General features: G+C 34.5%; 1 protein-coding gene across 1 annotated transcript in view; it reads left to right on the top strand.

Moving 5' to 3' along the window:
• Positions 1-13,712, top strand: part of DMD (dystrophin) — a gene marked incomplete at both ends in the record, with an annotated part of 1,915,324 nt that overhangs the window by 792,651 nt on the left and 1,108,961 nt on the right. Inside the window, 1 exon segment of the mRNA XM_084258879.1 lies at positions 5,350-5,544. Within this exon segment, the coding sequence (XP_084115005.1) occupies positions 5,350-5,544 (195 nt within the window).

The following is a 13,712-nucleotide window of genomic DNA, read 5'->3' as shown; positions in this document are numbered from 1 at the left end:
TTATTTATGTCTAAACCATGGGCAGGACAGAATATACCCATACCTGCCATGCCCAATTCATATTTTTTGGGTTCTTTTGTATGCTTTTTATTTTAGTCTTTTTTTTTCACTCCCTGTGGATTAATACAATATTTTAAGTGTCAAATTTGGTTATTGACTTGCCTTCTTGTGCTTATAACTCTGATAAATGAGCAAGGAGAAAAATAAGCTTCACTGCCCCTCATAATAATCCTTAGGAAGAAACTTCACTGTCTTTCTGGGAAGACTTTCAAGAATAGAGAGAAAACTAGTTGTTGAAGATAGTTTATCTTTTCATTTCTGACCCATTAGAATGCATTTAAAGCTGGTAATTCTATTTAGGATTTGCATGTGATTCTGTTATTATTTTTAAACTATAGTATTTAAGAATGTCATTTTTGGGAAAAACAATCAGGTATAAACATTTTAATTTCATGACTTTAAAAATAGGTGTGTTTTATTTTAACGATTTGGCACATCTTTATTTTTTTTGCTAGTTTAGTTGTTCCTTGACTCTTAATGCATTGACATATTTTCTACATAGAATATTTATATTAAATAGATAGGTATTTTGTAGAATATATCATAATGCATATAGTGCGTTTTTCTTCTTGAGTTTCTTTGACCTTGTAACTCATAAATAGGCCAGTAACCACACCTCATTTGAAACTTTTATATTGAGGAGAGAGAAGTTCTTTAAATCATGGAGAAAAACATTTTGTTTTAAAAAAACTAGATATAATGCACCATTTGTCTCAAAACAGGGTTGCTTTTATCTCAGGCAGTTATGTGCCTCTTAAAGAAACCAATTTGAAATAATAAAAGTTTCAGAGAAACCAAAGTTTATTGAAAAAGCTCAAAATCTCCAAACTGTTTTTACCTCAGCTTTAGGTATTGCAAATCATAATTTTGTTCTATAATAATCCTTTTTAAGCACCATTTGAACTTTCCATTTGTTAATAAAAATTGGTACTTTAGGGCTTTCTTCCACATCTCCTGATTTTCATACCTAAAAAAAAATGAGGATGGTATATTATTTCCAATATATATTGTGAGGAATGAATAAGAACAGATAGAAACAAAATGAATTAGTATGGCTACCACACTTCCTTGTTAATGATGCATGAATATCTGTAATGATATAAGGTGGTAAAGAACATTAACAAAAGCAAGTTGATTTTCAAAAGGTTAGACAGGATTTGTACACATCAGAATTCAGAAGGATATAATTATTCAAGGCAGAGTTAATGAAATTTAAATGAAAATGCAAAATCTGAATATGAGTACATGGATTTTGCATAAAGAAGAAAAAATGAACACGATACTTCCAATTACACTGATTTTTTAATAACTGTCTGAAATTTTTATTAAACCAAACTGAAAGTCATTCAGTGGATGTGGTATGTTCATTATAGACCTGAATAACTGTGTCAAAAGGGATAATATATTTAAGGAGGAGACAGTATCCCAAATCTCCAAATGTCTGACTGTCTTGATTAAATTTTGGCAGTTTCTTGTCGCTGAAAATTACGGTAAATCTCTATATATTAAAAGTTATTGTATCTACCAGAACTTTATAATAAATGAGAATATTTGAAATTTAGAAGACTTTAAGTTTTCTGTAAAATTCACTGACAGTGTTTCAGTGGTGTCAGAGTTATTTTGAAATATTTCTATTTCTCATAAAAGTTCACATGGTCATCACTTAATTCTCTCTGTTTAGCAGATATGCAGTATTCTGTCTGTTAAAATTCAGTAATATGTATCAAATGATAGGAGAACTGCACCCTGCAGTAGATCAGTCTTCATTATATATAGTGAATTTGTGATATTAACATTTTAGAATCCTATTTGAAAACTACTGATTCAATGTCCAGAGGTAATTGTTACCAGAAAGCAAATTAGGAATTACAGGCATTTAAATTTAGTTTTTTTTTACAAAAGAAATATAAAATAACTGATGTGATAGAACATACCTTTCTATTTCTTTGATTGCTCTCATCACCCACAGTGTTTTAATATTTCTAAATATTCTGGACAATCTCTTCATAGCATCTCTGAGCAGGGGGTGGATAGTATATGGCATAGTCCATATATTTCCATGAATTGACGACACTCACTTTAAGATTTACCTGTGATAGTCTGAAAAATCCCAATATGTATATTAATAGCATTTGTCTCACCTATAGTACAATCATTCATGTTTCTGTGAAGGTATTGCAGTTAGATTAATAAAGGTTTTATCTGGCGAATCCTCTCACCCCCCACACCTCTGGCCTGTACCCCAGTTCTTAAATGCATAAATAAATAAATCTTTTAAAAAATAAAGTTTTATCACTAAAGAAAGGAAAGAGCAAAAATAGTTTCTAGAACCAGATACAGAATTTCAATTATTTGAAAGATTCTGGATTTAAATGGATGCCACATAACGTTCCCCTAAAAGAGATTTCTATTGAAATATAAGTGAAAATGATACTTCTCTTGATGTGCTGCTGATAAATATTTATTATGAGAGAAAAAAGGTACAAGGATCAATATGTAATAAAATAACCCATGGAGTCAACTTGACATGGAATCAAGTAGTAAAAAACTTAACAAATTCAGTGCCACAGAAATGTGTACTGTCCAGGTGCTTAGAGCTGTGCTGCAGGACTGCAGTCCAGGCTAGATCTTATTTCTGAGACACCGCACTCCAGCCTTCAGTGCCCTGTGATCAGCATTAATTAGGATTTAAATCTCATTTTAATGTAAAGTGCTCTAGGCAAAACAAAACAGTATTAGCCACATGTTGTACAAGTTAAAATTTGGACTTTTAAATTGTGTTTGGGAAATTAAATCCAATGCAGTAGCCAAATGTGAGTTTATTTTTAGTGCCTCTGTTCATTATTTTGTTTAAATGTTCATTTAATTCCCTTGCTATTTACAATCCATCACTACTATATTTGTAAGGAATGGGCATGAATTAAAAATACTTGAAAATTTCCCAAATGTAGTTAATAAAGATGTAAAAAACTACATGTCAACAACAAACAAAAAATAAAACAGAAAATACAAAGAAATTAGAACTGTTTTAATTTTAAGGGAAAATGATTGAGGACAGACATTAAAACCTTTTGGAATGCACCCTCATTTTTAAAAAATGAGATTCAGATTTTTTAAAAAGTAGTTTGAAGATAAGTCTACTTCTTCACAACCCCCCTGATATTATAAAATATGAACATATGACATGATACATACATACATGTATGCACACATACAAACGGGAGAATGAAATTATGACTTCTATCCAGATCTGTTCCTAATAACAAAAATTAATCTTCTATAAAAACTTACAGGTATGATAAAATGCATATAATTAAAAAGTAAGATCATTGCACCATTATATAAAGTAGTATCGGACATATTCTTGTTTCATATAATGTAGAACTATATTCCCCTCGGAAATTGAAGCAACTGATGCAAATAAGAAAGGCAGAATTACTAACTTGAAAAAAATCTTAAGAACAAATTGCCAGTCCAGTAGAATGTATGAAAACAAGAGTACATGTATTTCACCTGTGCTTGTAACTTTACTGGTTAGCATGAAACCTAATATGTCCATGGAAGTTGCACATTCAAATAGCCTGCCAGTTTGTTTAGAAATAATGAGATTAATTAATTGGATTTTAAAATGTGTGGTTTAATCTATGCACTGTCCTCTTCAAACTCTAGCTCTAAATTCTACTATTTTATGTGTTAAATTTGAAGTGCATGTAGATTCTTCTTCCATGATCACAAAGGAATATGTGTCATGGATTTGGCCAACCTATATACAACAAGCCCAACTTTGGGAAATATATAATTATGTAATTTAAGCTAACTTGTATAATTCCTGATTTTCAGTGTCATAAATGAGACAGTAGATTAGAATTATCTTTCTATCCTATTAGAATTGAGTACAAAAATCTTGTCCATGAGAAATGTAAAAGAAGGCAAACCAGTCCAGTTTATAATTTTCCTTTTTTTGTGTGGATTCAGCCTGGGATCAAAAACTCCCATTTAATTATATTACTGTAAAAAAATAAAAAAGAAGATGGTCTTGTCATAAAGGCTTTGCAGTAATAAATGGCTGTGTAGCACTCTTATCATCAGAACTCCCCCAGAAACCCTGCCACTGAAACCCTCAGCTGACCCCATCACCAAGCAGGTGGCAGTTGATCAATTTAAAACAAAGTTACTGCAAAAATAATTTCAATTACAGGAGTTTTGTTGCTTATAGTGTAGACAGAAGAGAGCAGAGGTCATCCATCTTTCTGAATTTGCGTGCCAAATAGTATTTATTTCTTGCTCTTATCAGGAATAGGGAAAGAGCCACTACTGGCAAACTCCAGAAGGACTCAGCTCCAAATGTCTATCACTACAAGTACTGGGATGCCAGCTAGGAAAGTGCAGAGGCAGGAGGAGACACTACTATTCCCTGGGACCCTACAACTTTCTGAAATCCTCATGGAAATGTGAATTTTGCTCTTTTCCTACTCAGCTAGTACCTTCATTAGCACCATAATTTAGCAAGAAACTAGCATCAAAGAGAAGAGTTGATGTCTGGAATTTAGGGATGCTTAATAGAAAGGTGCATGCTAGATTCTAGATAACTTAAATAAGGGACCAGGAAAAAGAATAACTATAAGAAAGAAAACATCAAAATCAACAAACAACTATGAACCAGAGACACTCTATGGGGGATGGGGGCAGGGAAAGGAGGGCTTGGGGTCAAAATAAGGGAGTTGTAATTGTAAGGGGAATATAAAAATAAAATTTAGATAATAAAAAAAAGAAAAAAAAAGTTATATCAATACCAAAAAAAAAAAAAAAAAGAAAGAAAGGTGCATGCTAGCTGAAAGCACTTTGAGTTTCTTGTAAACTCTATCAAGATTAGGGGGAAAGCATAGGGAAGATTCTTTTGTTATGAATACCACGGATCTAGACCACCCTCATTTTACCCCATTCCTAGATTTCCAGGAAGCATAGAATTAAAATTTTAAAACCTGTTATAAAAGAATATACTTTTCTTATGAAAAAATGATCCCTCCCATGATCTTAGAACTCTTGGTCTTTCATTCTTATATTCATGGGCCTAATGTGCCCATATCTCTTATTAAAAAAATGCTTCTGACACTTTTTTGGAAGGAGAGGGAATATAAATAATAACCTTTTTACTAGACTTATCATCATGCACTTTTTGTCCACTTTCAGCCCTCTTGTCAGCTATAAACTGGAATCTATATAAACTCAAAAGAAATATTTTCATTATTAGGAAGCTAAAAGAATTGTTCTTTTGTATATCTATACCAGCACACTGTCCATGAAGAATCGGTGAAGGTGATGACTGAAGAGATGCCTTTGGAAATTTCTTATGTGCCTTCTACTTATCTTACTGAGATCACGCATGTCTCACAAGCCCTATCAGAAGTGGAACAACTTCTTCATGCTCCTGACCTCTGTGCTAAAGATTTTGAAGATCTCTTTAAACAAGAGGAGTCTCTGAAGGTAAATTCAAAGCATTTTCATGTAATAGTTACATTTTACAAAATGATCCTATTGATCTTTTGCAGTACCAGAGCAATTGACTTGGATGCATATAGTGAAGGCATTTTGAATTACTCATGGAATTCTTAAAACACAGGATGGTTAGTGTGAGAAATATGGGGTCTAAAGAGACATAAATTTGAAGATATATTTTATGATATTTAACATTGACAAACTTCCTAAAAGAAGGCAACTCGTAAAAATAAAAGTTCCACACAAGTTCAGGGCAGACAGGACTCACCAATCAGTAAACAAGCTTTGAGAGAAAAACAGTTTATTCCCAACTAATACATTTATTTTCTTCTTCACAAATAAAAGGGGACATTAGATGAGGTTTTAAATGATATCTGTAGTATAAAATGTTATATATATATATGTATTCCACTTGTAACATACATATTCAACTTGAAATGACTGTCCATATCAATGCTACAATACATGGAGTCTAATTGAAAAGAAAGCAATAAAATAGTTTCTTTATAATTTCTAGCCAAAGGCTACCAACTATATCTAAGTTTGTTTTCCAAACCAGCAGCTATGAATTTCTGAATTCCAAACTAAGACAAAACATGATGAGGAAATAGGCTTTGAATTTTAGAGGGAAGAGTGAAGATAAATGAATGTAGTATCAAGAAAATGTACATACTAATGTGTGTCTCAAGATAATTTTTGTGATCAGACATTTCACACTCAGAATGAAATATTATAGTGTAGCCGGGACTTGGTATTTTCCAATGCAAATAGCAGAAGATTATAGACAGAAGATAAGTTCGCTCTCAGCAGCACCTATTAGCTAAAGTATTTCATACTCTAAATGATTTCTCGGGAGCTCATTTCATAGCACACATTTGTCTGCATAAGTATACAAATAGATAACACTACTCATTTGTTTTTCAATTCACAGTTGAAGTATCTTGAGTGACTTGAGTTTAATATCTTACATTATATCAAATAAGCTATAAAATTACACACTAAAATAAAATAGGAACTACATGGATCTCTGGACCCATTCCATTCATCTTAGTATGTTGTCGTTTCTCAATATCTTTGAAGTAAAAGTTTCAAGTCACTTGTGGGTACAATGAAGAATACCAACCCAATCAATTGATAAAGGACATAGGCCAGCATTTATGTCATTATTCACATTAAGTAATTTCTCATGACAGCACAGTTTGTAAGTTCATCGTTGTCATTCATCATGTAAATCACCACTAATGAGCTAATATTCATTCCTTCCCATGTTCATGAATACATAGGTCAGAAGAGCAGTTGCAAAATGAATATCTGTGTCTTAATACCTCTTAACCTGGCATGCTCAGAGTGACAGGCTCCTAGCTGCATTCGTTGCTACTCATCTGCTCATTCAGATATGTTTAATAGTACAGTCGACAATAATTGTGAGGGTATTGATTACAGTAGTGTGTAAAAGGGGATTTTTGCAGGTTTACTTTGTCTGGATTATTGAACCCTCATTAGCTGGAGTATGGGCATAATGCCATCTCATACCTGACATATCTCTGTAGCAGGCAAATAGGTTTCTTACCCTCCCGGACTTCTTGGAGGGGGGTAGTTTTGATCTCAGTCTTTTCAATGAATATGTATTTCCTCTTAAATGCATTCATCATTGTCATTATCCAGTAGTAAAAATAGAAAAGCAGCGCATAGATTGTACAACTGCTGGTTGGGAAGGTTCAAAATTAAATTGTGGTTGATTTTATTCCTAGCAGATTTGCATGAATTGAATTATGGAACCATACTAGTTTCATACTGTGGTTTAATATACATATTTCTTGAAAGTGCAACACAATGCAAATAATGTGTAATGAGTTAAAATAATTACTTTCTGAACAAAATATAACTAATATAGCCCATATGATTTCCATAGATTATTGAATTGCAAAGCTACCTAATCATTTTGACAAGGACTAAGCATATAAACACCTATTTTCATAAGGCAATTTGCATTTAATTGCTAATACACAAGCTGAGGCATCACTGGCAATGAATGAGAAACATACACATAAATAGGATTTATTTTTATATCCAAGCTAATGTTAGCATTGTGAACAAATTGTTTGTTTATATGTAAAGAGTTTTAATAGGATTCTTTATATGAATGATAGTTCCATAATATTAAAAGAATTAAAATTTTTCCAACTTATCAATCAATATTAAGAATAATTTACATAGTATTTTTAAGAAAAAGGTCACTTGTCAGTAAAATTTACCAAAACATAGTTGTTAAGGTGAATCACCAAATTTTGCTTTAAATTGTCTCATATGGAAGATATAAACTTAAAAGGGTAGGGGGCAAGTAGTGTCTGGGCAAGGTGGAGATAGGGAGGTGCTTTTCAATGGGTATAAAATTTATCTTATGCAACATGAGTGATGCCTAAACACCTGCTTTAAACTTTGTGTTTATAGAGCTACAATAATATGTTTCCATGTAAAATTTATTAGCGGGTAGATTTCATGGTAAGTCTTCTTATTGCAATAAAAATATTGAAAAAAGATAAAAATAATAAAGTATGAACATACACATTTTTAACTTCACAAGTTTTAGATTTCTAGAAGTTTTATCCTTGAGAGCTTTAAATATCTGAAATCTTGTCATGAAAACAAAATGATTCATTTAAGAGGCCTACTTATATGTGGAGCATGGAGAAACTAAGAGTCAAAGACAAGCTTAAAAACAAGCCCTTGAAAGCTGACTGAAGAACAGAAGCATCCAGACAGGGGAGGGGGGACAACAAAGAGGAAAGGTAGCACAGAGGACTATGGTGGGAGACAATAGGAGAATTGTCAGTGGGTGCACTAGGGGGGCAAGACCTGAGTGTGGCGATCATATCCTTCCAAGATAACAGCAATAATATAAGCCAGTGTTACCTCAATGAAAGGAAATACATAAAATCTTAAAATTTAAAATATAAATAGATAAAATGAGTAAAGGAGGAAAAAAAAAAGAAAAGAAATTTATCCTAATGCCTCCATCCACCTAGGGAGCTTCAGTTCCATGGGTATATGAGATACTCTTGGGATCTCACCCATGCCCCCTCCACATTCCAGGTTCCATGACCTCTGATGGGCAACTGCCAAGTCCCTGGGACTCTGTCTCAGGGTTCTCTCTAGTCATCAAAGCTCATTAGTGTCAGGGAATTAAAGTTCTGCCTCCCCACACTTACTAACAAACTCCAATTAATAAAGGATGACTTTCAGTGGATAAACACTACTATTCATTCACATTTTTCCATTGGGGTATCATCCCGACATGTTCTACATTGTGACTTGAAGAGCCCCCACAAAATTGAGACCCCTTTGTTCATAGTATAAGCCTTCCTCATATTACAGTTTACTGGCCTCTTCTACTCTACCCACTGTCTTACGTGGGTTTTGTAACATCAGTTCCCAAGTCATTCACTTGTACACACATTCTAGTCTTAGGGCATGTTTCTACGTGAACCTAACATTGGAACAATTTTTAATAATAAGGTGTATATACTGTTTAGTCAACACTTGCCCACAGAAATCCTGGAAGCTACTCTGTGCATTTGGTATGGAATCCAGGTAAGAAGTGTGGACCCATGAGGCACACATATATTGACAAGAGACTTGAATCAATATGGAGTTTGGGACCAAGAAGCAAAAGCAGCCCTTGTTCAACCTCAGCAGACCTGCAGAAAGCTGCTTGAGAGCTAAAAATGTCAGACTATAAAGCAGAATCATTCAGCCTTCTTTGACAGGGTCAGCTTTTATGTCAACCCCTGAGACCTAGAAGGAGTTGTTAGGACATACTGCTTATCTAAGGAGTGAGGATTCATTAATTCCAAAATATTTATTAAAGTTTTTTTTAACATTTTTTAAAAGATTTATTTATTTATTTATTTATTTATTTATTTATTTATTTATTTATTTATTTATACAAGCACTGGGTACAGTCAGAAGCGTGGGAGGGTGAGAGAATTCACTAGAGCCAGAGGGGAGAGCAAAGCAGGAAAAGTGACGAAGTACACTGCAGAGGGGAGCAGCGGGCGGCAGGAGAGGTCTGCATGCCATGTGGGACCCTCACTCTGCAGTCAGGGATCGAACTGGCACTGCAGAGGCTGGGGGCATCTTCACAACCCAGCGCTCAACTGCTGTGCCACGAGGGAGGCCCCTATTTATTAAGTTTTTATTTTGTAGCAGGTATTGCCCTGAGTGCTTAAAAATAGTTAAAAAATATGGATTCTTCCCTCATACATACTTTATAATAGCAGAGAGAGACAGAATTATAAGCAAACATACAAGCAAATAATAAATATTGTATATTTAAAGATGAAACTTGCTAACAAAATAAATCTGAGGATTGAGTAAGAGGATATAAGACTAGGAAAGGGACAGGAGCAAGTGCTATGACAAGAGGTGGGATTTCAGCTTTAAATAGGGAAGAAAGGACATTTGGGGAAATATTTGAAAAAGGTGAATCAGCCTTGGAGGCAGCCTTGCTGTCTGGGTATAGTACATAGTCAATGCAAAGGCCCAAATGTTGGGACCGTGTCTAACTTGACCAAGAAACAGCAGGAAGGCCAGGGTGGCTGGAGTAGAAGGAGCCAGGGAAGGTGTGGGCCATTAAATCAGCTCTGGGGATTCAGATTGTAGAGGGCCTGGTGGGGCTTTGTGAAGAAGACCTTTTACTCTGAGTGAGATGGGAGCCAGTGGACATTTTGAGTTCAGTGACATGATCTGATTTACATTTTATTTTTTTTAAGATTTAATTACTTATGCATATAAGAGCTAGGGTGTAGACCAGAGGTGCAGGGGCTGTGAGCATTCACCAGAGACAGAGTGGGGAGCAGAACAGGCGGATCTACTGAAATACACTGCTGAGGGGAGCAGTAGACGAGGCAGGAGAGGTCTGCTGCGTCATGTGGGTTAGCTCCCTGGCCAGGGATTGAATTATTGCCTCAGTGGCTACTGATAGCTTGATAGTGCTGAGTCTTAACCCCTGCACCACCAAGGAGGCCCTGATTTATGTTTTAAAAGAGTTAGAGTGGTTGTCTTGTCAAGAGTTGAACTGTAGGGGATCAAAAGTATAAGCAAGGAGAACAGTTGGATAAGAGATGCTGGTGGCTTTGGTGGTGAATGGAGTGTGTTGGATTCTGGAAATGTTTACAAAGCAAGGATAGCAGATTTATTTCTGTATTCACAAAAAAACTAGAGCATGGGTGTACAGAGAGCCAATCTTGGCAGATTTGGGACCTCAGAAAATTTAGGTGTCCTGTGAACTTGACAGAGGATCCCTTCAGGGAAGGCAGATCCTTATTCATTGATATTTTTTGTTTTTCATACTCCTTGCCTGGAAGTAGAGGCAAAAGTACTGGCTACAGAGATCTCCCCACCCTAGTGGAGAACTTTCTCATTTGGAGTCTATTTCGTCTTATTTAAGCACAAATTTAATAATACCAATCACTTGAATGAGATGAAACTAATAAAATGAGCAAACTAGCTGTTTTTGCATTATTGTACTAGAGGAATTAGGTAACATGTACCAATCTGAATAAAATAACTGCAGGAACATAAAAGAGTAAATGTATCTGTACAGATCTAGCATAGGAGCATGCTAGATACAGGGTTAGATATTTCACCAACTTATTAGTATTCCAACAAAAGAATATTGCAATAATTTGAAATTAATTAATCATGGATTATATAAAATGTCAAAGCAAAATTTGATTACAAAGGCTTTTTTTTTTTTATTTTTTTTTTTTTATTTTATTTTATTTTTTTTTTTTATAAATTTTATTGTTATATTCCCCATACAATTGCAGCCCCCCATTCTGACCCCAATCCCTCCCCTCCCGCCCCCGCCCCCCTAAAAGTGTCTCTGGTTCATAGTTTTTTGTTGATTTTGATTTTCACTTTCTTATAGTTATTCATTTTCCTGGTCCCTTATTTAAGTTTTCTAGATTCCTGCTATGAGTGAGACCATCCGGTATTTTTCTTTTTCTTTTTGGCTTATTTCGCTGAGCATGATCCCTTCCAGCGCCATCCATGTTGCAGCAAATTGCATGTGTTTATCTTTTTTGAATGCTGAGTAATATTCCATGGTATATATGTACCACATCTTCTTGATCCAGTCATCTATTTTTGGGCATTTGGGTTGTTTCCAAAGCTTAGCTATTGTAAACAGTGCTGCTATAAACATAGGGGTGCAGGTGTTCTTTGGAATTGATGTTTCTGTGTCCTTTGGGTAAATACCTAGGAGTGGAATTGCTGGGTCATATGGAAGCTCTATATTTAGTAGGTCCAGAAATCTCCACACAGCTTTCCACAGTGGTTGGACCAGTTTGCACTCCCACCAACAGTGCAGAAGAGTTCCACAAAGGCTTTTTTAATTCTACTTAAATTTTCTGCTAGAATATTTAGGTGCATGGAAATATGTGACTTTTGTTAACGTATTAACCCCATTGGAAGAAATCTTTTAGACTATTCTTTAACATTTTAAATAATGAAATGATTTAGTAATTTCTCTGAGAAAAATTAAAATTTTCAACTAACGCCTAAATTCATTAATAACTCCTTTCTTCAACTGCTTTTTAGATTCGGGATTCATTTGTCCTATGTGCTATTTGTATTTGTGAATTTCCTTACAAATATTAATCTACTCACAGTAATTTGAATTTTACTCAAATCATTTCTGTAGTACTTCAATTTTCATTTCTCTTCTAATGAAGAGATTATAGATATTTACTGGATTATGGTCTTGCCCAATACATATTTATATGTGCTTTGGTACATTTTCCCCTTTTATTTTATTACCTGTCTCTCTTTTATAGGAAATTGCTCTTTCTTTTCTCCCTCCCATTATTTTATCAGGCACAGCAGTTGTCCTACTTTGACTCCCATGCTGCAATTTACTCCCAGCACTGCTCAAATGTACTTTAAGAACTTACTCCTACTCCTTCCATTCTCTCAGCAAGACCATTTGGATAATTTCCAGCCTATAAATTCTGGAAGTCAGAAAGTTCCGCATTAAAACTTACAATTCATGAAACTGGTAGAAGTTTTGAGGTTGCAATTAAATTGTAGGGAGGTTTTCCTTCAATTCATGGACTACTCAGACTGTTCTATGACCAATTATGATGTCATTTTTGGATCTGTGATATGTAATTACTGAAGTGTTATTATCCAAAGACAATGCACCATCCTCTGGAGAATGGCTTGACCAAAATATATAGTGATATTTAGGAAGTGTTTTTCACATGTGATCATAAACCATGAGGGGAAAAAAAAAAAAAACACAGAAGGGCAACTTACCATGGAGCCACTAAAAATAACTTTTTAAAATTTCTTTAGAAGTTCAGAAAAATCTAATTAATAAGTACTTTAATACCCTTTGATTGAACACTCTTCCCGATTTGATATGTCATTAATGTAGTGCCTGGTAGCTGCATGGGATATAAAGAGGATAAGAATTAGATTTATACAGGGTGTTGCCTTCATCTGTCAGATAAAGACAAATTCCAGAGAGTGAAAATGAACTGGAGTTTGAGTCTTTGGTACTCCAATTTCTCTTTTTCAATTTTAAGATAGATCTACTTCCCAACGGCTGCTGTCACAACAGCTACTAATGGGTTTCTCTAATCCTTTTTTCTTAGAAATGAAAGTTGTGTGCTCCTGTGTTAACCAAGTTACAAAGTATCTCAAGGCATTTTTGTTAGCTGAAACTGCTTAAAGCTATTATTTTCACCTTCCCAATTGTGAAAACAATAGTGCAGGGTTTTATAAATCTAAAAACACACACATGCATTTACCAGTACGTCTACCCACTTAACTGTAGTGCTATTGTTTTTTAAGAAAGTAGCTAAATTAATGGTCAGATAAAGACAAGCTTAAAAGCTAACTCTTGATAGCTGACTGCAGAACTGAAGAACCAAGGGGGGCAGGGGTGTTGGAGGGGTAAGGACAAAGAGGGAAATAAGGGCAATGGACTGTGGTGGGGTAATATTGGTGAGTAGGTGGGTGCACAATGGTGGTAATATATGATGGAGAGCTATGGTGACCACACTTGAGGGAGAAATCCCATACTATCAAAATATTAACAAGGATGTAAAACAATAGTACCTCATTAAAAATAAATATCTTGAAAAAAT

The sequence above is a fragment of the Talpa europaea genome (assembly GCF_964194135.1).
Source record: "Talpa europaea genome assembly, chromosome: X".
Lineage (NCBI taxonomy): Eukaryota > Metazoa > Chordata > Mammalia > Eulipotyphla > Talpidae > Talpa > Talpa europaea.
Note: the sequence above shows the minus strand (reverse complement) of the source record. Positions and strands in the feature narration are given on the sequence as shown.